This window comes from Pangasianodon hypophthalmus, chromosome 3 (assembly GCF_027358585.1).
Source record: "Pangasianodon hypophthalmus isolate fPanHyp1 chromosome 3, fPanHyp1.pri, whole genome shotgun sequence".
Lineage (NCBI taxonomy): Eukaryota > Metazoa > Chordata > Actinopteri > Siluriformes > Pangasiidae > Pangasianodon > Pangasianodon hypophthalmus.
The window spans coordinates 15,410,991-15,436,763 of record NC_069712.1 but is presented as its reverse complement, the minus strand read 5'-3'; the positions used below and the strand labels follow the sequence as shown (position 1 = coordinate 15,436,763).

The window sequence follows — 25,773 nt, the reverse complement described above, 5'->3', positions numbered from 1 at the left end:
TAAATGTCGTAAATACGAGTTTTCGATCTGAGCAGTTGTACATGAACACCCTCTACTGCTACCAGAATTCCCCGATGTTACTAACTGGTACTTTTTTCATTCTGACAAAGAAAAGAACGATTTCAGAGCTGTATATAATTTATTATTTTTTTCTGAAGGCAACATTAATGTTTCATTTAGCATGTTTTCAGAATTACAGTCCCGGGCCATTTACACAATGTTACTCTAAAGAACTCCGTGATTTCTAGATTTATCGGTTGTAAAGAATGTGAATAGAAAATGTGCCCAATAAAAATAGCATTTAAATGTTAATACGCTGGCAAGTGCTTTGATTACGTAAGATTTATAAGATCCTATAAGATTTTCTGGACTCAAACTGTGCAGAATGAAGGCACTATTACTATATATTTGTAATAGTATGTAGTAAACTATTAGTAATATCTCGTGGTGCTTTAAAAATAAATATTTTTAACTGATAATGCGTCACTTTAACAAAGGATGTGGGAGCAAAAGAGGCACTTCTTCTAGTCAATCACTCCTAGGCAATCAGGAATCGAGAGTCGACTCCGAAGCTTCAGAGTCGAAGCATCGGAGCATCGGAGTCGACTCTAAATTTATTCGGCTCAGATGATGTAACCAGCGATTCACAACAACACGAATCTGATTCAGAGGGAGTCGACTCTCTCAAGGAGTCGATTTCTGGAATCGAACAGCCCCGTGAAAAAGCGAAGGTCTGTGTGCACGCCTCCTTTTTGACTCCTCCCACAGGAAAAGGACTAACATTTAATTCCGGAAATTAACAAACTCGTGATGTCAGGAGGCGAGCAGAAAGGGTCGAGTTGTTAAGCATAGGAAAAGTCTGGCTTGTTTGGATTATAATTATTTTGGAGTATAATTATTTCTGAACACTTCGGCATCAGCTAACTATAATGGATGCGATGAAGCGACGGAAGATGGATATGCTGCGCCGCTGTATGGTCAAAGTGCCTTAAAGTGAAGGAACTGTCAGCGACTAACTGCTCTATTTCGCTTCCTAGTCCGGGATTTCCTCACCTTCAGCTAATATGACACGACATGTTTTGGAACAGGCGACAGATTTCGGCGATTTCACAAGAGGTAAAGAGCTAAAAGACTTTTTGAAGCAGTCTTATGCGAAAAATTCTTCAAAAAGCTGCTTGTCTAATATCCGCATTAGTCCAGATGGGCGACACATCCACATTATCCAGCAAGCTCCGAGAACTGGTCTCATGACCCATGACAGATATCAGAGAGCCCACCTAGTGCAGTGCCAGGAGCATCTGGATTTAGTGCTGACACGGAATGTCTCGATAGTTGACCTACTTTATTTCAAACAAAACGACTCAGAGGATGGAGCCCTTCTGCTTGGAATCATATTTGAGAATGGTAAAGCTGAATTATGGAAATTCTCCGAGCGGAAATCTGGATGGAGCTTGCTTCAGACTGTGGATCTCTGTAACAGCTCCAGAGCCAAAATCGTTTCAGTTTGCATCAGTGAGAATTTCATCATATGGTGTGAGGAGAGACCAGCCTCAGAGAGCTCTTCAGTGTCCAGTGTGGATCGCAGTAACTTCACATACTGCATCTGTAAAAGGACTTTTGATGTAGATGAACGGGGTATCTCCTTGGGTGGAGTCAAAACTGCACTGCACAATAATCCTCATTATTCAGTTATCAGTACCGGAGATATTGTATATTTGTTACCAAATATAAAGGAAGATTCTTGCACGAGTGTTACAAAAGTGTTTTTATCATGGTCCCCTCAGAACGATGTCTATAAGGTCCACAGTGCCAGTGATGGAACTCTTTTCATCAGAAAATCCACAGCAAACAAACAGTTTGACTTCAAGAGATTGGTCACGGACTGCATCGGCTATCTGTCCACCATTACCCCGCCTGACATCTATAGTTTTAGTCCTGCTGGACATGGGGATATCCTGCTCCTCCTCAGCTCTGGGTGGGTTTGCATTATGCAAAGAGATGGAAGTCTACGGCAGATTTATAAACTGCCTGACAACTGCCTCACTACATGTGGGACTCAAAACAGCCTGAACATGTATGATGACGTCATTGCACTAACAGTGGGCAGAATGATGTACCTAATTGACATTAAGTGTGGCGTGGAGTTGGAGAGGATCCCTTTGAAAAGGGAGGGCCTCCTGTTTGTGAACTGTTTGGAGACTTATTCCCCACAGATGTTCTCAGAGGCTGGGTTATATATGGTAATCCAGAAGGAGATTGAAGCAAAATCCAAGCCAGCAGGTGCCCATTTAGAGAATATTAACTTAGGTGCTGTCTTGATTGAAACTGTGTTTGAGGAGGCATGTAAATATTACCAACAGAGAAGTCTTAGCACCACACAGCTAACAGCCGAAAAACTCAAGAAGGGCGGGATGTTTCAGGCACCTATCACACTGGCAAACATCATCAGGGAATACTTGGGCAACAGTAAGATGAAAATGGCAGGGAAGGATTCTTCAGGACATGAGAAACTGTTAAGCTGTCTTAACTCTGAGCTGAAGAGTCTCATTGCCCTGGAGGACATTAAGGCATCAGTGGTGAAAGCCTCAGAAAAAGATCTACAGAGTCATTGTGAGACTCTAGTTCAGCAGGAACTCTGCAGACTACTCAGCTCAGAAATCGATAGGGAAAACCTACAATATCTGAATAGTATGTTCCAACTATTCCCTACCGAGACCTGGCAAGCCGTACAAGCTGTGCTCCAACTCAGATGCAACGGCGAGGGCTCATTATCTACCAAAGCGCCTGCTGAATTATGGAAGATTGTTCTAAGCACTGTCCAAACGACACCTAACTACTACAATAGTCAGCAGAAAAACACCCCAGCCAATGGTACATTGCCAGTCTTCGAGTTGCTGTGTCAGTCCATGTTTAAATTCCAGCCCAGCTGGCTTCCCATGTTTCTGGAGCTGGCACAGCAGCAGTCCAGCTCTTCATCTACGTCTTCCTGGAGTTTTGGAAAGGAGAACTCTGAGAGCTTACCTTTATATAAACGGGCTCTTGCTGTCCTTCCAGGTAAAAGTGTCTGCCAGGACCTTGAGGTGGAGCTGCTGTTGTGTAGCCAGCGGCCTAATGCAGTAATGCAGGCCCTCCGCATGCTCATAGGACAAGGCCAGTGGGACCGTGTCACCCAGGTGGCCGAGAAGCACTGCCGTCAAAGCCCTCTTCTCAATAAGGAGATTTTCACCACACTGCTGAGTGAGGTGTCCCAGCACAGAGACCTGGACCCCTATCTGGACTTACTATGGGCCCTTTGTCCGGAAGACATGACTGTTACTGGAATTTTAAACCTAGTTCTCAAAAATTTGCCCCCCACTGCACAATCCTCTGGCCCGTTCCAGGGACATTTGCACGGGAGTCAGCTCACTATTGGGCTTCTGAAGCCTCTGCTGAGTAAAGTTCTCCAGCGAGAGACAAGATCCAGCCAGAGGTATGCAGACATTCTCCAGTCCCCCACCCTCCCTCCCCCTACACCTCGACGTCAGGTCGTAGAGTTGGCACGGGTCAACACTGATCTGGACATTGACCTAAAGGAGAAAAGTCCATCTGGATCACCAGTCACCTCTATCTGACATTCCCAGACACAAATCAGATCAGTATCACCATTGGCTGTGGTTCTTGCACAGGCCAGACACTGTTGGCCTTAGTGTTATCACTGATAACAGTTTGTCCAAAGTGAGATGTAGGAACCTTAATGGGGCCTACATTAAAGGCTTTTAAAATATTGATTGGTCTCTAGTGAACTGCAGAGTTTAAGTATGGCCTCTTTTTATTATATTTTTTAAAAAATGGTTTCTTTGGAGCATCATTTTATGTTTTTTTGATTTAATGATATGATTCTTTGATTTAATATGAATGTGTCCTTATTTAAGCTTCATGGAACATTCATTGTGTTAAAAAGGCATGCTCTTTTATACTGACCTGATTCATGGGGGTCAAAGTCACATCACAGTATATTTTATATAAAATATGTCAAACTGGTTACTTTTATTGCAAATAGAACAAACCTTGCCTTATTCAAGGGTAACAGTTGAAAAGGTGTGCTTTTGGTGGAGCAGCTTGAGGTTCAGTCATTACAGGAAATCTATTAGCACCTAGTGTGGAGCTGCACTGAGCCATGCTGTCCGCTTCTGGCAGTGAAACATTTGAGTATTGCTATAACACTACAGATGATGTTATCTAAATGTGCATAATAATTACACTTAACTGTAGTAAGTAATGTGGTGAACATATAATAATATGTTAATACAAAATGTATATAAAGTCATTCAAAATTTAATAAATTTATAATTTATTTCTACAGACAGGTGATAAGTTAAAGGATTAAACACTTGTTACTTTTTGTTATATTTTGCTGGCATGGTATGTGTCCACTTGTCCCCTTAAGAGGGGTCACTACAAGTCACTACAAACTTATTCTGCCTGATCACATTTATCCTATGAGGAAACATTTCTCTCTTGATGTGAGTGGTCTCCTCCAACATGACAATGCCACTATTCACAAGGCACGAGGGCTCACTGAATGGTTTGAGTATGAAAATGATGTAAATCATATGCTATGGCCTTCGCAGTCACCAGATCTCAACCCGGTTGAACACCTATGGGAGATTGTGGAGTGACGTTTAGACTGTGCTCTCCACCACTATCATCAAAACACCTAGATGTTTTGGAAGAATGGTGTTCATCCCTTCAGTACAGGTCCAGAGACTTGCAGAGGACCTGGCAGCTCATGGTGGCCAACACCTTACTTAGACACTCTAAGTTGTTTTTTCCTTTACTTTGTCACCTGTTTGTATATTGAGTAATAAATTACTTGACATGACAGTTCCAAGCATGTATACAAGTTTAACCTTATCAAGAAAATCTAATTTAGGAACATGAAAACCCCATTTGTGTACTTTTCGACTCCTCCTTCTCTGGTAAACCAGTGTTGCATGGCCTGTAGTTGCATATTTGAACAGGATTGGCTCTTATATATAATGATGCAGTAACACTTGTTCTAATATGTTCAAAACCAGCTGAGATTTTCAGCTCCCCTTGGTTCTTCAATTAATGTAGCAGAAGCTCTATGGTGACATTTTCACACTTTGCCCAGTCTGTGTGCGCTTAAGAAATTCCCCAGAAAGATTTAGGGTGACTTTAAGTATGCATGATAAAGCATTTAACAATTGCTTTGGTGATATAACTATATAGATATGCAGAAGCCATGAAAATGTTGTTTGCTGTTTTGTTGGCATGTTCATATAGGAACAAATACTTCTGAAGACACTATTGGAAAAATAATGGAAAAATAATTAAAGAATGGTCTGTATAAACCTATTAAGTAGTCTTCTCTGTTGTTTCGAAGTTACGTCTTACTTCTTGTATTTTTCATTCTGCTCACTATCCAGCAGTATAAACTTAGTTGCTAGTTCCTACAAGATTTAGCATTTACATTACAACCCAACCTATTTATCAACATGATATATCTTATTTACTGATGATTAACTAGGAATTCAGCATTTAACCTCCAACATAGAGATTAGATGTTGATTTTCAAACACAGATTCTGAGTTAGAGGTTCAGAGTCAGGAGCAGTCACAACTCTGCCTTAAATTGAATTTGAAGTAAATTTTATTATGCAGAGAACAAGAGTGACTTTTAAAGCATGTTGCACAGACATGTGACTCTGTATTGGTTCAGCACAGCTAATTTCATTTTGTGTTGCCTTTTAAGTCACACCTTTTTCCATCCCATGACCACAAACCAGTGCTTAACATCAGTATGTTATTTAATTGGATGCAGTTTGCATTTTTTTAAAGCTTTTGTGGAGACCTTTTGTTTGCTATGGGAACAGAAAGGATTTTCATTGAACAGAAGATTTAAATATATCAACATAAACATGTTGAAAATAGGATTTCTTGAAAACTGTCAATGTTCAATAATTTGAAATGCTGTATTTCTGTACATGTTACACAATTCATTTCTTTTTATTTTTGTAATTTTGTGCATCATATGTATTATTTACATACTGTATAACACAATGAGCTTCATGCACCAAATACCAAACTCAGTAAAGTACTGATCAATGACAGATGGATGGAAATGATTCTTTTGGTGATGATTCCTCAGCTTTGAACCATATTTCCTTAAAAATATTAGACATCTATTTAGATATACAGTTTTACCATCAGTTGTGCATAAAATCTTATGTAAATTCAAACATATGTTGTGAGAATAAACAATAGGAATGTTTTTTATTGTAGTTTAGGGTTCAAAAAACTGATTGTAAATGGCTTAAGCATACAGTTTTCTATTTGAAGCACTTCAGTGTTCCATAAAGATTATAGTTATTTGGCCTAGTATTACACATAGTGGATTTATAAAATACCATTGACCACTATTAACCCAGATAATGAGTATTAACCTAAATATCAAATCATGCACAGGTTCAGTGGGTATGTTCTTACTCAGCTGTAAGAAAGCCTTTATGAAGGTGGCTGTATTTGATTCAGTGCTGAGTATTGAGTGCAAATGGGGTCTTCTGGGTGTATATGCTGCTCCTTTGTCCTGAGCAGCATGGCTATGTTTGGAATGCTCACTAATATGTGACTGGAGAATGAGACGTGTGCTGCTGGACAAGACAGACCACAGTAAGAGGTGCTTTACACCAAACACCTAGGTTCAGCACAGCAGTGTGAAAGGCCTCTGCTATCCCAGCCAAGCTGTGATTAAGTGAAGCGAGAGCATTAGAGTAGATCATAAGAGACAGCAGACAGTTCCAAAAGGGCTATGATTATGCAGCTTTACATTTACAGAACAGACTCAGTGGTCAGATTCCATCCTACTTATCTCCAGTAAGGCAAAACCACAGACTCTGAAAGCTGCTTCTTCACAAGAGCGGTTTTTCACCAGCTACTGCTGCCTCCATTGTATTGATTTTGTTTCTATGTTTAGAACAGAGCCTCAGAAATGGAGGCGGAAGGGATGTCTTATTGACTGAGCGGTTAAGAGGAAAAAAGAAAAAATGAAACTGGTAATTACAATGTCAGTAGTAATGGTTTATTAAAGACAGAACATCTGAAATAAACAATTGAAATTACAGCAATGCATGAAGCAGTGCTTTCATTCTCGTTACCAATTATCATTAATTATGAAAAAATAAAAAATAAAATCAACAATATGCATTCCAGACACATATTGTACATAATCACTGTGAAAAAAAGTGCAAATACAAAGCAGTGATCCAAAATAACTCAAAAGCCTCTGACTGATAGATCGCACGCATTCATAGTCATGACTCAGGAGATCTCACTTATTGTAAAATCTCTAAAGCATGTCTGGAATGTGCACATTCCAAATCACATTAAATTTTCCTCCTTTATCCAAAAGCAGAAGAATTCCAGGCTCTGAGTTTTTAGACCCAGCATCCAGTGTATGTCTCCTCAGGCTGTGCCAAGGTCCTTTATTATGGCAACAATGAATATACAGTACTGTAATTTTTCTTCCTCCTTTCAGTATGGTTTTAGATTGACTCGTGGGATCGGGCTCATCATTATGTTATCCCTTCAAAAAGAAGTAGCACAAAAATGTGAGCCATGCCAACAGCCTAACACAATGCATTTCTATGTGTCTGGGATCCAGCAGTTAAAACTCACATAAACTCATCCTTGTACTTCATCCGGCGGTAAAACTTGGCCAGTTTAACAGAGAAAATAATGCTAGGAATGAGGAAGACAATGCACCAGCCCAAACTAAACCAAAAGGCATTCTGGACACAGAGAATATATCAATTAATTAATTAATTGGTGAGATAAATTATAGGTTTATGCCATAATAATCTATTTAGAAGCACTTTTTTTTCCTATAAGACATGCCTGCTGTACACAGATATTCAAAGAAAGGTAAGTGGAAATAGATATTGTTAAGGGGAAAAAAGCATGCTTACCAGAGAGTCCACAAGCTGTGAGCAAAATAGATTTTCTACAGTGTTGACACTAACAGCAACCGGCCCACAGCGTCCCACCTGCTCAGTAATCTGACACACACACACAGCACAAATAAACACTCCATTCTGTCTGGAGTTTTTGTCACAGTCCACCATAGCCAATATGTACACCTCATACAATGTATAGTGTGCTAAAAATTTCCAATCTGTGTTAGAAATGTAAAGCTAAGACTTACTGTTTGGTTGGCCCATTCAGCAAGCGTTGTAAAGACTCCAATCTGACAGTCTACAAATTCAGTCAATTTCTGTAGAAGAATGTTTACAAGTTTGATATTTTACACTATTAATGGCTACAGTATTAATGGTAATACGCGTCAGATTAAGAAGGCTTATTGAGTTCTATGTGTTTACTTACAATGTACTTAAAGCGTAGTCTGAATATTAATTATAGACCATATTCACCAGCATACTTACTGATTTCACTGTTTCTGTTGTGTTGTTGTTCAAAACATCCTGAGCAGAACTGACTTTCTCCAGAACATTCTCCACAGTACCCTAGAGCAGTGGAAATTCCTGTCATTGTTTTTCTTACTTTAGGTTATGCACAAAAATCCAATATAATCTAATGCGAAACATAAGTGACATAGTTCTTCTAAGAAGAAGATTTCTGTTATCCAAATAAGGTTCTGGAGGACCAAACACTGCGCAGTGTAGAGCACCAACACACCAAATTCATCTCATGAATATTCAGATAATTAGCTGATGTGGCAAAGATGTTCTAGAGAAAGGGAAACACTGCAGCTTCCTTTTTGTTTTCTAGAGTTGTGAGAAACTCTGCAATACATGGTGTCATAGATTAGCAGATTTGGATTTAATACTGAATACAGAGAATAATTATGGTCATTTACAGGTATGCTGTAAGATTTCCAACAATTTCATGTGTGTTTCAATTTCCAACTTACATTGATGTGTGACATTATGTCACTGAAACGCTCAATTTCAGAGTCTAACTCCATCTGTAAAATAGAAAATCACCCTATATATTGGACAAAACCAACTGTTGCATAAAGAGATAATGGGATAGTGTTTTCTGTTAGTATCTACATTCATTTGTATTCAGTTTCAGTATGTTGCTCTTTTGTGTTTAGTGAACATACCAACTGATGCTTGATGGTGGAATTAAGCTGAGTCTGGATGAATCTCAGGTCTTTTGCCTCATTCTGTAGTTCAGCTTTTATACTAGCATTGGTCTGAAAAGTAGGTAATAATAAAATATAAAAAATGAATAATAATTTCAAAACTACTATTAATTATTATTATTTTGGCAGATTGTGGAACTTCTCACAGCATGAGTAGCATCTAAATCACAAGCCAAATGCTAGAGCTAGAGCATTATTCAATAACAGGCAAGCCATATCTTTTAAACAAAGGAAAAACATACAACAACAAAGGAAAAACATACAAAAAATAAAATGTATACCTGGATATTAACCAAAGCATCCAATCTGTCTGCAATGTAACTAAGATTTGTTCCTGATGGAGTAGTAACCTAAAAAAAAAAAAAAACAACAACATATACATATATATATTTTTAAAGTTTTCTATAAACTTTTGGAGTAAAGGTTTATTTTATATTCACCACTTACTGTGATGCAAAGAAAGCTTAACTAAATTATTTAGTTAATTATTCGTACAAAAGTCTACATCGTAACATAATTATTGTTTGTATATACCAGGTTGGAATGTAGCTGTTAATCCAAAGGACCAGCCAGTGTATTCCCCCTCTTAAATGGGTAAGCGTTCAAGTTAAAGGGCCCAAGAATAGTATCTTGACACACGTTAGATTTGAATCCTCTAATCAGAAATGGAGAGAGCTGAGATAATTAGGGACTGTACCTTCTGCATTAAGCTACTGATGTTGACGCTGCTGGCTGTAGCAGAGAAGCTGATCAGTTGCTTCTTTGTCTCAGAATTGAGCAGAACAATGCTGGGTAAAGTGATATTGCTGTTCTCAAGCGCCTCCTGCACCTGTCCTGTGTACTGTTCACCATCAAGAACAAGAGATCATGACTGACTTTCTAACATTACATAAGATACTGTAGGTGGAAAATTGTTGGATTACTGAAAACATCTAATCGTGTTTCAATGGAATGGGGAGTCTAGGAGATGAGATATTGCTCTTACTTTGGAGACATTAAGATAGTTATTGAGATTAATAATGTCCTCCAGGTGTAAGGTGTTCCATAGAGACTTGTTCATCTGGCAGTCACTGTGAATGATACATGATACAAATTACCAACGACAGAAAAAAGCATTTTATAAAAGTGAAAAAAGAAATTTCCTAAACTACTTTAAGTAGAAGCTACTCTTTAATTTCACAGTCACGTGGATACTTGTGGCCACAAGATTCATTGTAAAGTTTTAAAACTTCTTTGTATTTTTCCCTTCTTCTTATCTAAGTGTAGAAATGGGGTGACTAGAAATAGCTTTCAATTTTTATTTTGCAGGGAGTGTCTCATTGTGTGTGTGTGTGTGTGTGTGTGTGTGTGTGTGTGTGTGTGTCTTACTTATACACATCAGTGATAGTGAGGTTAATCTTTAGTCCTAGGCTTTGAGACAGCTGGAATCCTGGAATCACATCTGGAGTGTCAATGAGCTGTGATTAAAAACACAAACACAATTAATGCACTGGTCATATCATTATGCATTATACAACTAGAAGAATAAATGAATGGATCTGTATTTGGAAAACTAAAACAGTACAATATGTACAGTAATTTTACCTGAAAGAGTTGCTGGGTCTTCCATGGCACACAGATGAGGGTATACGTGTTACCCCCTATCAAGAAAAGTATCAAGACGACTATCATGAATATCCAAGAGAATAAAAAGCTGAAGCCTACACCCCTGCAATCAAACAAAAGAAACATATTCAAGCATTAGGCAGTGCTATAATGCAATCTGGATAAATACTTTTACACAAGAGATATGACCTTTTTTCTGATTTAAACAGAATGTGCTGTCTCACACACTCAGGTTATGTTTGTACGTACGCCATGAGGAACAGTCCACCACAGTTTGCTGTGCTAGAGCGATCAGTTGGATCATCTTTAGGTACCAGTCCTGCTGGGCCAAGCATCAATCCCAGCAGATTGCACACCACCACCAGAAGAATGAGACAGCACAGGATCACTGCAATAATCCACCTACATACACATACAAGTGCATACACACTTTCATCTTTTCCTGTCTCCACAATTTTGCCACAATGCATAACTGAAGTGTTTTGTATATACAGTATATAGGGGTGGGCGATAAATTCACAGAAAAAGTAACATAACGTTTATTAGTAAAGTATGCGGCCACCAATACAATCAGTGCACCTTGCCACAGATTCTACACATTTCTGGAACTGTACTGGAGGGATTAACACCATATTTCCAAAAGATATTCCCTCAACTGGTGTTTTTTGGTGATGGTGCTGAAGAGCGCTGTCTAACATGTTGCTCCAATATTCTCCATAGGTGTTCATTGGGGTTCAGATCTGGTGACTGTGAAGTCCATAGCATATGATTTACATCATTTTGATACTCAAACCATTCAGTGACTCCTCATGCCCTGTGGAGTGGACATTGCCATTTTTGGAAGAAACCATTTTCCTAGGAGTCCTGAGTGGTGCAACAAAAAAGAATTTGCCTTATCGTCAGGAGATTTTAAGTTTGTAGCCCAACAATGCCACAGCCATCTGTGTTGGCTCCAAGAGCACATATTTGGCCATGCTTTATGTCTCCCCTGTCAATCAGAGCATCTGTGAGCTCATTTATGAAGAAGAGCTGAGATAGTGCTTTCCGCCGTGTGGGTTGTGCTGCCTTGTGACACATAATGAGCAAAGGTTTAGAGTGTTTGGCTTCGTGTGTCTCAGAGGAAGGATGTGTTTGCCCCAAGCCTCCCCGGTTGGTAGCTGTCATGTAGGGGAGCATTAACTAGTGGATGGGAACTGGCAAATTACCAAATTGAAAACAGGAGGAAGAGACCACTCCCATCAGGATAGAAATGTTTCATCATAAGATTAACGTTATCAGTCAGAATAACTTTGTACTGATAAGATAAGATAAACTTTATTGATCCCACAGTGGGGAAATTCACTTATCACAGCAGCTCACAGACAGTTAAAGTACAGGAAGAAAGAAAAGGAAGGAAGAAAAAAAGTGATCAGTCAGTGATTAGTGATTTGCACCTTAGATCTTCCCTCTAAGAGGACAAGTGGATCTAAAGTATAATTGAGTTACCCTGTTTTCCTTTTATTTGTCACATGTCTATATATTTTTTTATATACTGAACATCATACTTAATATTTTCCACAAAATAAATTTGCAAACAGCATTAAAACATTAACATTAACAGCATTAAACGTTTGAAAGTCTCTCTATATTAATAAACTCTAAGAGTGATAAGTTGTTACCTGAGTTTCTCTGCCTGGTCTATCGTGGGTGTGTACAGCTTGGTATCTTGTTGTATAGTACTCAGTGTGTTGGAGAATTCAGTCAATTGGTCAAGTGGAATATCTCTGGTTACCTGTGAGACCTGGCTCTTTATGGTTTGAAGGTCCTGTTGAACCTCTTTAAAAGATATAAAGGGCATGAACAAGTGAAGAAGACTTTTAAGAACTGAGCACTATGTAAAGCAAAGAAGAACAGTATTAACAGCTGCATGGATATTTGAGTATAAAACCTTTTAGTCCATTTTATAGTACAAAGTAAGCTGTACTTAGTTATCATACTTATCAAAAAAATAATAAAAGCACATAATTATATTTATTAAACATAGTAAATAAAAGCACATAATTAGATGAAAACCTTTGCTCACAGGAAATGTCAAAAAATAGACTACTGGATTCCTCAAAGACATACCACAACCTGTACTTACTCTGCACGCTGTCTCTGGTTGCAGTAGTCACCCTGTCAGGAATGCTTTCAAAGAAGGCTTTCCCCTATGAGACAGAAATGTATGATGGAATGCAAATGTTAGCATCCCCCAAAGTTTATGGGTGGAAAAAAATGAACCTCTGCTTTACATTTTATCTACAAATTAAATCTGAATAAATTAGAAAGACTAAGAACACTTCATTTAGGTTATCAAGTTTTGGGCAGTCTACACACAGTCAACAAACCATCTATAGTCTATTATATGTGCTTTTCAATATGTCAAAATATGTTTATTCATCTTCCAACAAAATATCAGAAAATCCACTAACAGAGTACACATGGACTGTATTTGAAATCATCATATTATTTGAGACACACTGATTGAGCCAAGGGTATATTTACTAAAAATCAACAACTATAAATTAGACTATCCAAATAAAGTGAAAGGAAAAGGGACAAGCTGATGCTCTATAGATTATCTGCTAAACATTAACAACCCTACTTGTTGACATGTTATCGAGAACCAGTTGATTATGCTTCATTATAGTCACCTGACAATCTATAGATGGCTAATTGACAGTATGTAGAGTGTCTAAGGCAGACTAAAGTGTTAATAATGTCTATGGTAATGTCTTTCTACTGACAGATGCGGTAGAGGCTTGACAAACTGTGCACAGCAAAAGATTCATAGCATAGCAACAATCAATAACTGTAAAATCTCATGAACATTACTTCATGTACTAACACAATTATGATTATTCAGATATTTTCCAACTATAGGTAGTGAAAGAATGTACTGAAGATAGTACTTTCTGTATCTGCATATTCAGATCAGTCTTCTCAGCCTGGTCCACAGCTGCCTGGAGTTTATTAAGGCTGGATATCTGAAAGACCCAACAGAACAAATATTATCAGCGTTGTTGTGATAGTGGGGTGTTATTTTACACATTGGTTTGAGTGAATCATACAGCACCATGGCTGATATGTGGTATAATTGACACCAGAGGGCAGTAAATATCCAATGACTCCAGAGGGTGCAAATGTCTGGGTTCACTCTACACTGGATTTTTTTATTATTATTATCTTTCTCAAACAAGATTGTCTCACACTCTTCGACAGTACTGTGCAAAAGTCTTATGCCACCAACTGTATGAGCAGCAAGTGCTTGTAAAACCTATTTATCTATAATAGATTTATAAATCTAGAATAACTGCAAACAAACACTGATACAATATTAGTAACATTAATTGTTTGCATTTTACATTGCATTTTGTCACATGGATAGAAAAACACTTATTTGGTTTCCAGGCCTTTCCCTAAGCAAGCTCAGCAATTAAGTTTTAACAAATACAACTGGATTACAGTTACAAATGCTGTGATGCCATGATAATTACTGAGGATAACTGCTGAGCTAGAGAGGGACAATACCAAACACATCAGCTAATGTCACAGGGGCGTGGTGACATCTATCACATGTGGGGTCGAGATTAGGTTTGATCTTGACACAATTGACCTTAGCCCAACATGCATGATGAACAGGCATGATGAAGTTTTAGCTACGTCACCAATTGAGAAGAAGTGAATACCGAGCAGAACCTTTCCAGTCTTCCTCACTTAGGTTTAACTGCAAATAATGTTCCCACCACTGTTTAACAGAGAATTACTTTGTATAATTTAATTAGTGCCTCTAACAATAATTTGATTTTAAAAATATCATCAATAGGTGTTTTTGAGGGGATACTGTGAAAACTTGAAAAGGTATTATAATCATAATTATTAACATAATTATGAATGTCTAAATATCTGACCAGTAAGATTTTCAGTATGGTAAATATTTAAAGAGAGGTAAACTGATTGGGAGTTAAAGATTATGGAGAACAAAATAAAGCCATTAAGGAGATGAGCCTACTGGAGTCAGTCTTCATGGCAACACAGACACTAAGCCCATAATAAACTTCACACAAAAACAGAGAACAATGAATGTGTCCTGTCCAGTAATAAATGATAAAATTGGGAGACAAAGGTCTCTATTCTGTTTGGGTCCCTGAAAGAATGCTTTTCAAATGTAACAGGCCTTTTATTCAGCACAAAACTTGAATTATACTGAGCTATGATATTGAGCTTGATTTGAGAAGCACATTCATTTTTACTGAATTCACTCAACCAACAAAAGATAGAGGAAGAGAAGACCAACAAGAAAGGCCATTGTATCATGTATGCAGGAAGTGGTTGGAAATTAAACTTTAAAAGGTTTGAATAAGAGTTAATGTGGTGGCTCAATATTTGAAATGGTGTGGAATCACTTTAAAAGATAAGACACAGTAAGGTAAATTATATTATGAAATGTCAGATTGATACCAAATGTTATGCTTCGTATCAGTCAAAAAAAATGAAACCGTTATCAAATCAAACAAGCTTTTAAATATAAATGTATTATAGATTGAACGTGCAAAAAAATCTTTCATTCTAAGATTAGATTTAAAAAACATAAACAGTAATTCATTTTCACCTTCCTGTGTGTGACACAAGCCTATCTATTTTTGATACAAGAATATAGCAAAGGTCATCAAGGCACCATGTACACACACATTCACACCTAGAGGCAATTTAGAGGTGACAGGAAACTGGAGAATGCAGATTAAACCCACACGGACATGGGGAGAACATGCACAGAAAGTCTACGCAGACAGTAACCTGAGCTCAGGATTGAACCAGGGATCCTGGACCTGTTAGACAGCAATGCTACTTGCTGAACTACCGTTACGGAATTGCCCTTTTATTTTTCCATCCACCACTGAGGAGGAAAGATCTACTTTTTCAATATGGTCTATGAATACCTGTTTGTCTAATGGATGGCATGAAAAACCATCTTTTTCCTCTTCAACTTCTTCCTCATTTTCAAATCCACCAGCCAGTATAATTGAATCACTCTCTTTGGGCATGAAAACTGCTGTACAGTGTAGCCACAATCAAATCTTTGAAAAGACTTCCTTGTCGCCACAGTACTGTACAATAATTACTTCCAGTAACTAGAGACTATATCCCTCCCATTGATGTACTGTATTTGCATACTCCCTTCCAGTTCACTTCTTTTTTGCCACTTTGGACTATCATATACAGTAAGTTATACACAATGGTCACACGTGATATGAAGATTAAGTGTTGTTATTTAAACAAATATAAACAAACAAGGATCCAAAAGCAGTTCAAGATCTGACGCTAATGCAAAGATTAAAAACTGTAATGAGGCAAGGAGATGCCAGTGCCTTGCTCTGTATCACATATACACTTTTGTTTCCACTGTCACACGGAGTGTTTTCATGCCTTCTATTCAGAAGGCATTCATGAGAGTTCTAAATCTGTGGGTAATAAATTAATTTTCTCATCACAAAAGACCTACCAGTGTAATGCTTAAAATTCAGCAATACGCTAAAGCTTTTCCCATTGTTCCATTTTGTTTTGGTGGGGGCTGGGATCCTGTATTTTTACAGGACAACTCGGTGATGAGGAAGTGAGGAAGAAAGAGAGACATACAAGCCTGCAAAACCACCATGAACATATAATTCAGCTATTTTTTTGCTGAATTCCTATTCAGTACTGTTTATGTTAAAAGTGAAAAAATATTCTCTGTAAAGCATTTAATATATCTCATCTGAATATCAAATAACTTTATCATCCATGTATATTGAAAAGCATTTGGTTGGATATTACTTTGCTGATTTAATGAAATAAAGTGTAGGAAAAAAATCACTTTTTGAGAGAAAATAATTTCAGTAAAGTGCATAAAATGGATTGTCTACCATACATAGGGTTATCGTGAACACTGTACTAAAGCCCATGTTGAGCAAGTGTCCCTGCACTACAGAGTTCAGGCGTGCATTATAAAACCCAACACAAGTACTATTTATCAGTGGCATGAGACATTTGGACAGTACTGTATTACCCCAAGAAGTGTGCTATTACATATATCATCATTCTGCACTCTCTAGGGCAGGAAAAAACTTCTCAAAACTTTTGCAGCCAGGAACCCCTTTAGTTGTAAAAAAAAATAATAAATATATATATATATATATATATATATATATATATATATATATATATATATATATATATATATATACATACATACCCACAGACTCTTAGCATGGATTTACTTTATGAACTATTCAAATGTCAAAAGCCAGTACATTTTATGCCTGAACATTCCACCAACAAAAAACAATAGGTCCAAGTTGACGTTATTATAGACCTATATGTTTGCTTTTGAGTTACGGCAGTTTGGATTATTAGCATTGCTATAACAAAAAAAATAAATAAATAAATACAGACCCCCTAGCTAAGCTTCACAGACCCCCCGTGGTTCCCTGGACCACACTTTGAGAATCACTACTCAAGGTCGCATTGATTGAGAGAGTCATAGTCAGATTGAGTAATGTAAAAATGAGAGCACTGTGGTACTAAATACACACACACACATCTCCACAGCATAAAAAAGTTTCAAAAGAGGTTGCACCTTCCTGCTTCTGTCAGAGTACTTTGTCTGCTTGTAACTGCTGATACTGCTAATGTCCAATAATTGTTTAATGAAGGACTGAAGATTAAAGAAGCACAATAAAGAGCCTCAAGAGTCCACGTGGTTCACTTAACAGTGGTTACTGAATTCCCTAGCCAAATTTCTGTTGGTTTTTCCACATGACAGATCAGATTACACTTACATTAATGCTTGTGTCCAGGGACAGCTTGTCCAGTTCAGAGTGCAAGGAGACACACTGCACGCAGTCTGGGCTGTGCAGTGTCTTGTTCATGCGAGCTTTCACTCCAGTCAGGTTTGACTGTAGCAAATCCAGCTCCTTCTGTGTTGCATTCAATGTGTACAGCAACAAACTGGTGTTTTGAACAACTGAACACACAACATTCAGATGAAAATGTTAAAAGTAAGAGGTGCAAAAATACAGTAAAGTATGGACACATACTTTAAAGTAAACATACAATCCTGTGCCATGCAGGAATGAAGTACATTTCTGTACTGGTCTTAAGAAAGTAATTATTCTTTCCAAACAGATCGTTATTGTCACTTAGGCTTAAGCAAAAATGGTGATCTCTTTATCCATTTTCAGATTTTTGCTGCAAAAAGTTATAATTTAGGTTAAAATATCTTGAATATAGACTATTTTTACTCATTTCAAGCTTGCCTTATTCAATTGGCAGATATTGTTTCTTGCATTTATTTCTAGAAAGAAGTAAAATTATCTTCCAATAGAATGAGAAAATTTTAAGCTTGAAATTAGTAAATATGTTTTAATGTATTGGCTTAATGGCCTTATATCTGTTATATCTGATAATTAGAAATATTAGATAATTCTTCCTTTACTCAAGATATCTTCGCTTGTTATAAAGATATAATGTTTGCAGTGTGTATATTTCTCATATATTTTACTTCCAAAACATATACAAATAGACAGTTATTGATGTTAATATTTTTACACTTTGAACTCCATTTACTACACACAGCATAAATTTTGTTGTATTTTTTTATTATTCAGCGACAGCTAGTGTTATATAATACAATAAGAAGAGATTTATCACCAGTAACATTATATTGCGCTGAAAGATTAACTGTTTCTTGGAATACTGTTGTCAGCCATTTTCTCAGACTGGCCTCATGCTTCATTTTTCTTTGACATAGTGTTTTAAAATTTAAATTTCATAATATAACATTATTTTGACAAACTATTATGTGAAAGTATGACTATTGGATGTGCTATCACAATAAAGCCTGAATTAATTGCATTTGTAGCATTTGAACAATTCAAGTAGGTAATAAGAGTGTGTGTTTAATAAATACATGTTTTTAAGAATTTTAAACAAAAAAAAATGTACGAAAGATTATTTCATTAATGTAAACTTTCAGTGGGTGTAATATCATTTCATTTCAAGGTGTTTTCTTTAAGAGACTCTGTTTTTTTACCTTGTACCATCACTGCAGCAGAGTCCAGGGCCGGGATAATAAAGCCTTCTATTTCTTTCTGGATCTCTCTGCCAAGCAAAGGGCCAATTTCTGTAGAATGTAAGCAAAAATATCTGGTTCAGTTTAAACCCTTTTCCCAGCAGACAGTTTTTCTGTCACATACACAGCCACTCTGACTCACCATTAATGTTATATGTGACATTATCCACAGCAACAAAGCTCTCATTCACCACTTGGTCTATTTGCTGTTGCAGCAAAACACACAGACATGCAGCATGTTCAGGGCTTTATATTTTCCATTTGGCAACTAAACTAAGACCTAAACACACAACTAGACAGAAACTGTCACCAAGCCAAATTTGAGGATTGAGCCTTATCGTAAGCACCACACCTGTTAACCTTTCCTTAAACATTCAGCTTATGAGTCTGAAAGTGTTCCTGGTAGAAACACCAGAGTCTATAATATGCAATGTACTTTTTCAGTGTTATAACATAATGTCAAATGAGCTTGTTAGGACAGAGAAGCCCTGGCTCTGAATGTAAAAGCGTGCCCAACCCAAATAAAGCAATTTTAATAAACCTTTTCTTTATTATCATATTTACCTTGGGAATAGTGGTGATGTAGCTTTGTAGATTTTTTAAGGTATTGTTGAATTCACGTGGTGCAGAGCTCACACTCTCGTGGGTGTAGGTATTGCTTAAGAACATACAAATATTCCCTGCCCTAAAGATAAATATTCATTAAATCACACCATATAATCATACAGAGTGAAGTGAGACATCAGTGACATACTGTATATAATGATATGCAGTACAGGGCACAAGAGTCTATACTTAAAAGTAAGAAAATAAGGAAGTAGTATACCATTACTGACAACAAACAACTACCAAAATTACCTGCACCACTAAGAGATAAACTGGGTAAGATGCTTCAAAGAGTCATATAAGAATGTGAGAGAGTGACAGGCTCTTTTGACAGGCTAAAATAATTACCTTTAAAGATTATACCTGAAATACCTGAATACCAGAGAGCAATGAGGCTTTATTTCTCTACCAGCCACTTTGCCACTTACAATATAAGGAAGGTGATTAGAAAAGTGGCCCAGTAAAAACTCCATCTTCTGCATTTGATGCTTTTGGTCTGCTCTTGGTACATGCGGCCTCCACAATTCCCACAGCAACGGCAGCAAGCGAAGCACAGGCCAATTAAGGGCATGAGGAGGATGTACAGAATCCCAATGGCCACGCACACCAGAAATCCCACCTCATAGCGCAAAACCTTCACGCACCATCAGACAGAGTAAGGGTGAAAAACAGATTACATGGTTTACTTATCTAGGATTTGGAAGCACTTGACTCATACACACTGACTCATATCTAGGTGTTACAAAGAAACTTGTACAGCATTTTCATTTGTTTAAAGACAGCTTCAACTGGATACATGGAAGCTTTTCACTAAGAAGTTTACTCAAAATTGATAATGGCTATATGAACATTATGACACTCAACAATATATTCTGCTAGTGACTGGAGAGAACTTATTTATTAAAAACGCTATTTATTACACTATTTATTACATTATTTATTAAAGACACACAAGCATGCAGTGCTCATGACTGAGGGATAATAGCCTACTGTTTAAACAAAACATATTTTTGCGATACCAACAGTACCACACACGTATTTACATGGCGATATCTACATTCACCATCCACTTTATTAGGAACACCTGTATCTCTAATCAGCCAATCATGTGGCAGTAGCACAATGCAAAAAAAAAAAAAATCATGCAGATACAGGTCAAAGAGCTTCAGTTAATGTTCATATCAAACAGAACGAAGAAAAAGTGTGATCTCTGTGACTTTTAATTGTGGCATGGATGCTGATACCAGAAGGGCTGGTTTGAGTATTTCATAAACTGCTGATCTCCTGGGAATTTCACATACAACAGTCTCTAGAGTTTACACAGAAAGATGTTAAAAAAAAAAAAAAAACATTGAGTGAGTGACATTCTGTGGGTGGAAATGCCTTGTTAATAAGAGAGGACAGAGGAAAATTGCCAGATTGGTTCAAGCTGCCAGGAAGGATATAGTAACTCATATAATCACTCTTTACCACCGTGGTGAACAGAAAAGCATCTCAGCTTGCACAAAACATCGAACCTTGAGATGGATGGGCTACAACAGCAGAAGATCACATTGGGTTCCACTTTTGTCAGCTAAGAACAGGAATCTAAAGCTATCATGAGCACAGGCTCACCCAGACTGGACACTTGAAGATTAGAAAGAAAAAAAAACACAATTTTTCCAGTCTTCAACTGTTCAGTTTCAGTGAGTCTATGCCCTTGATAGTCAGGAGTGGAACCTTACATGGTCTTTTGCTGTTTTACCCCATCCACCTCAAGGTTTGAAGTGTTGTGCTTTCCGAGATGCTTTTCTGCTCACCATGGGTGTAAAGAGTGCTTATTTGAGTAACTATAGATTTCCTGTCATCTCAAACCAGTCTGGCCGTTCTCCTCTGATCTCTCTACTCAATAAGGTGTTTCAGCCTGCAGACCCTCTGCTCACAGGATGTTTTTTGCTTTTTGCACCATTCTGTGTAAACTCTAGAGACTGTTGTGTTGGAAAATCTCAGGAGATCAGCAGTAATATTCTGGTTTGAAAAATTCTCAAACTAGACCATTTGGTACCAGCAACCATGGCACAGAGATCATATTTTTTCCCCCATTTTGATGTTTGATGTGAACATTAACTGAAGCTCTTAACCTGTATCTGCATGATTTTATGCACTGTGCTGCTGCCACGTGATTGGCTGATTGGATAACCGCATAAATGAGCAGGTGTACAGGTGTTCCTATTAAAGTGGATGGTGAGTGTATATTTTACACATAATACCTGGGTAAGGGATAACATGAATTTCTATTCTATTCTATTGTATTATTATTGTAGTAATGTAAAAGTCATTTGGCCAGAAAAGTATGAAGATGTTCCTATCATGCATTTTTTCTAAAATGTTATGTTTCTGTTCACTCTTTACATACCTCATTTATTGTTGCTTTATCGGTGCTCTGAGATTTCAGAATTTTAATGAATAGATCTAAAACAAACACCAAAAAAAACACATTTTTACATCTTCACATTTTTACATATTGGCATAGCTTACTGCTCTGTTTTCTGGTCAGTATCAATAATCCAATAAAACACTTTACATACACACTCCTTCAGCTTTGGCTTTCCCCTCAAACATAAACATTATCTGTTTTGGGCTTCAACCCACCACATGCTGTGTGTGTGCACAAAGCTCCCAAGCACAAGACATGCTACGTTATTAAGTAAAGAAGGAGGACTGAGTGTGTTACAACCTGTAATATTTTGCACATTCTACACACATGGTATGAAAGAATATTTAATTATTGTTATATTTAGTAACAGGATTTTCAGCTAATCATTTTAGAACTAAAGGTCACAATGTTCACCAGTTCCTGTGAAAATGCTCTCACAATGCAAAATTGTAACGAGATGCTCTGTAGTTCTGTTTACAGTCAAATATAAAGGTATCACAATACAATGATGTATGTCTGAAAAGGGAACTGGACATCTTTAGTTATTGTGTTTCGTGTTTATCCATTCATGATCATTTACGGCACAGTACACCTGGTTCCAGCTGGTTTCTGTGCTGGCACTGAGCAGAACAGAGCCACGCGTATCTCATTTGTTTTGTATCCAAAACTCCATATATGAAACACAGATGGTTATTAGTGAAGTACAGTGAATTACCGTCAAAATAGAATGATGAAACACGTTTCTGCAAATGGAACCATTTTCTACACCAAATCAAATGAAAAAATCACTCATTCAGTAACAATGACGGTGTCTGAAGATTCAATCAGTGCCAACAAACTTTCCTTAACACTTGAATATTTTTTCCCATGTTGTCCAAAACTGTGTTCTCTCTTTAATATCTGAATACTGAACAAACATGAAGAGACATTTTTAGTTCTGAGCTTTGATCATTTCATTGTTCAGCTCATCAAGTTGAAGTCATCAAGTACCTTAAATTAAAGAGGTTTTATTTAGAGTCCCCATTTTCAAACTTATTTCATGTCAATTCATGTTATCAGGTCAGTAAAGCCTCCCTTGAAGGTAACTCATTGTGTACATGACTTCTTAAAATGATTTACTTCTATTGCAAGCAGTTTCATTTTATTAGGTCATTAAAACCTGACTTCAAGGTCAGTCCTTATGTACATAGCCGACATCATAAGTGGTGTAAACTAGGTTAAGCCAGCATGAGAAATGTTTTGTCAACAACTTTGAGGTTTGTGTTGAAAAAGCTCTTAAATAGATGCGTTAGCACTGTTTTCCTGAGAAGCTGTTTTAGAGAAAGAGGTAAAGGGCTTGCTTCAGTATGTTCTTATCTTGAACTAATCTGTTCTCAGTGTAGAGAAATTTGATCAACTTGTTTTTAAATGTGTTTTAGAAATACTGTACATGTGACCAGTCTCTGTGGTTAGAGTAAGTAATGATCAGCTTCCCCAGTTCCAAATTAATATACATATTTAAATTGTAATTCTTTACACTATGAAAAGCAAAACAAAGAGCCTAACTTTAGGAAGTACCAGTACTCACTTTTGCCTAACTACTGATTAACCAGTTGTTTAATTAAGGGTTTATACATTTAACAGACCTTAATGGTTTTTCAGTAATTACCTCCCTGCTGAAAAAACACTTCCTAATGGAAATTAATTATTTATGAGCCGTTGAAATTTATTAATATTAGGTACTGATAGGTAAATGCTTAATGGAATTTTCATTAAGAATTTTTTTTCCCAGCAGGTTCATTTTTTGTTCATCGTTTCTATTTGAGTTTTTGCCATGCGAATACGTAAGTGTCCTAATTCAACTTCAACTGCTGGATAATAAATTTTATAAAATATTCTAAATAAATTTTAAAAATGATAAATTTTAAATGAACACCATGCTCTCACTACACATCATCACCCATATCTTATAGTCTTATAAACAGAGTAACATTGTTCCTCACACAGATTATTTGCAATGTAAATTGAATTATATTCTCCTCTCTCTCTCTCCTTCTCATGCAACATATTCACACAACACAAGCACATCAGAACAAAATACAGGGACATATTACTCCAAATATAAGAAATGAACTTACCTTTAGGGAAAGGGTTGGGTTGGACAGAGCTCAAAAAGGAGTGGACGATAGGCGACATATAACCATCTTGAACTGGAGATTTAGGGATGGACTCAGGACCGTCCAGTTCTGGAGGAATTATTCCGGCTGGACAGTGCTGTGTGCTCACACACGGCCAAAGAAAGAGCAGCAAGTTCACCACCCCAAGAATTAGCCTCATACTAGTCCCCATTTTGGCAAGCAGTAAACAAGCAACCGTATTTTAACTCATGGTTACTAATCTTTTACACCTTCACGCTGCACCTGACAGACAGAGAATGAAAGGGATATAATGGTTGCTCTTCAGTGTAGATTATAAACATAACTGCACTCCGGCTGTAACGAACAATAACTGCTCACACTAAAGTTTCAAAACGTTACTCAGGACTACTGCGCGTAATGAAATCTCTTGCAAATGCTCACATCGAGACTTGTGAAATTCTGGTACATCACAAGTTACCAACTACCTGCCAATCATCTGATAGTTCCTTCACTTCCAAAATACAGCATCAAATATCTTCATTCCATTGGCACAAAAATAGGAAACCTTAAACAAAGTAAGCTGTCCCGTGCACAAAAGATGCGAAGAAAAATGAATTAATGGTGTTACTAACATGTAGAAAGAGAAGTGCTGGGACGTTACCTTTACCCTCGTGAAAGAGGGTCTTGCTGTGTCTTGAGCAGGACCAAAGAGCTTGACTTGCCTAGCTAATAAACAGAGTATGTCCCGAAGAAAGCCGATCTGTGATCTGGAGTTCACGAATGCAATTAGAGGGTGAGTGAGAGCAGAAAAGGGAGTGAAGGAAGGGGAGGGCTTCTGTTGGAAAAGGAATTTGAAAGGAGAGATAAAGAGGAAGGGAAGAAACTAGCAATAAGTTATATTGCTTTTGGCAAAAATTTTAACTCTTAGAATATGCATAGGGCAACTAATTAAAAAAATATATTTTAACTAATTTAACTCTTTATTAAATGGCCACAAACAGACGAATAATAATTTCAGAGTAAGTGTAAAGTGTGTGCACTGTTGCTGAACACTTTGTGAAATTCAAGGCAATGAAGGGGCACAAACATGTAACAGCACAGTCCAAATATGCGGGAAGCTGACTGTTTAGATTAGAAGCCGAGAACAAAATTCTTAAGTATTCAAACCAGCATGAAATCTATTTAATCTATTTGATTACAAAATGTGTGAGGGATTTTGGTGGTTAGTGGATTCACAGACATAATTTAATACATTAAACTCAATCATTAAACTAGTCACAAAAATGAGTAAACAAGTTTTAACTTGAATCTCTTACAATGCAAAGATGAAAATAACCAGCGACATGACGAAGTACATACTGAATTCCACTACAGGATGTATTCAGACAAATAAAGAAGCAAATATCTTTGCTTACAACCTGACACCAGTGCATTTGAATAGCATGCTGCATATCACATTTGCACTGTCTGACATTCAAGCTAAAAAGAAAAAAAAAAACAGATTTGCATTTCAGGGAAACGTAAACGGAAGCCTTTAAATTTATTATGGGAATAGTGAGTCAGTTGACCCTTTAAAAACGGCAATAAACCTTACCCTGAACCTTCTACTAAAACGTTCTTTATCGTAATGTAAATACAAGTCCACTTGCTGTTTCAGGCTAAGCAGAGAAATGAGACTTCCTCCTTGTGAAGGTTCAACCTTTGGACCTGTAAACACTCTGGCTTCAGTGCTCAAA

At 37.2% G+C, this 25,773-nt stretch overlaps 2 protein-coding genes across 3 annotated transcripts; one reads left to right on the top strand and one right to left on the bottom strand.

The window, feature by feature from the left end:
* The first annotated feature begins 782 nt into the window (after positions 1-782).
* LOC113544576 (HPS6 biogenesis of lysosomal organelles complex 2 subunit 3) lies at positions 783-6,112 on the top strand. The gene has a single exon (XM_026943448.3). It carries the CDS (start codon positions 1,065-1,067, stop codon positions 3,609-3,611), a length of 2,547 nt encoding a protein of 848 aa, XP_026799249.3. The 5' UTR covers positions 783-1,064; the 3' UTR covers positions 3,612-6,112.
* Positions 6,113-7,066: 954 nt separating this feature from the next.
* prom2 (prominin 2) lies at positions 7,067-25,733 on the bottom strand. 2 transcript variants are annotated; one of them, XM_026940574.3, is made up of 25 exons: positions 25,632-25,733; positions 24,699-24,872; positions 24,038-24,319; positions 21,900-21,955; positions 19,933-20,138; positions 19,463-19,583; positions 19,041-19,104; positions 18,860-18,949; positions 17,607-17,791; positions 13,701-13,775; positions 12,893-12,956; positions 12,429-12,585; positions 11,020-11,172; positions 10,750-10,873; positions 10,534-10,622; positions 10,151-10,235; positions 9,863-10,006; positions 9,447-9,515; positions 9,124-9,216; positions 8,929-8,982; positions 8,441-8,521; positions 8,203-8,271; positions 7,967-8,056; positions 7,677-7,789; positions 7,067-7,584 (listed from the first exon to the last, which is right to left on the bottom strand). In XM_026940574.3, the coding sequence occupies exons 3-25, from the start codon at positions 24,246-24,248 to the stop codon at positions 7,533-7,535; spliced, it is 2,445 nt and encodes an 814-aa protein (XP_026796375.2). In that variant the 5' UTR covers positions 24,249-24,319; positions 24,699-24,872; positions 25,632-25,733; the 3' UTR covers positions 7,067-7,532. The 2 variants fall into 2 exon arrangements, with proteins under 2 accessions (XP_026796375.2, XP_053088430.1); XM_053232455.1 differs by having other exon boundaries at positions 24,670-25,692.
* Between the last annotated feature and the right edge of the window lie 40 nt (positions 25,734-25,773).

Coding starts and splice junctions, on each gene's coding strand:
- LOC113544576 (XM_026943448.3), top strand. CDS start 1,065: ATGACACGACATGTTTTGGAACAGGCGACAGATTTCGGCGATTTCACA.
- prom2 (XM_026940574.3), bottom strand. CDS start 24,248: ATGGGGACTAGTATGAGGCTAATTCTTGGGGTGGTGAACTTGCTGCTC. Junction 11,173..12,428: donor GACCAGGCAGAGAAACTCAG/GTAACAACTTAT, acceptor ATGTGTATGTAG/GTGGATTATTGCAGTGATCC. Junction 9,217..9,446: donor ATGCTTTGGTTAATATCCAG/GTATACATTTTA, acceptor CCTACTTTTCAG/ACCAATGCTAGTATAAAAGC.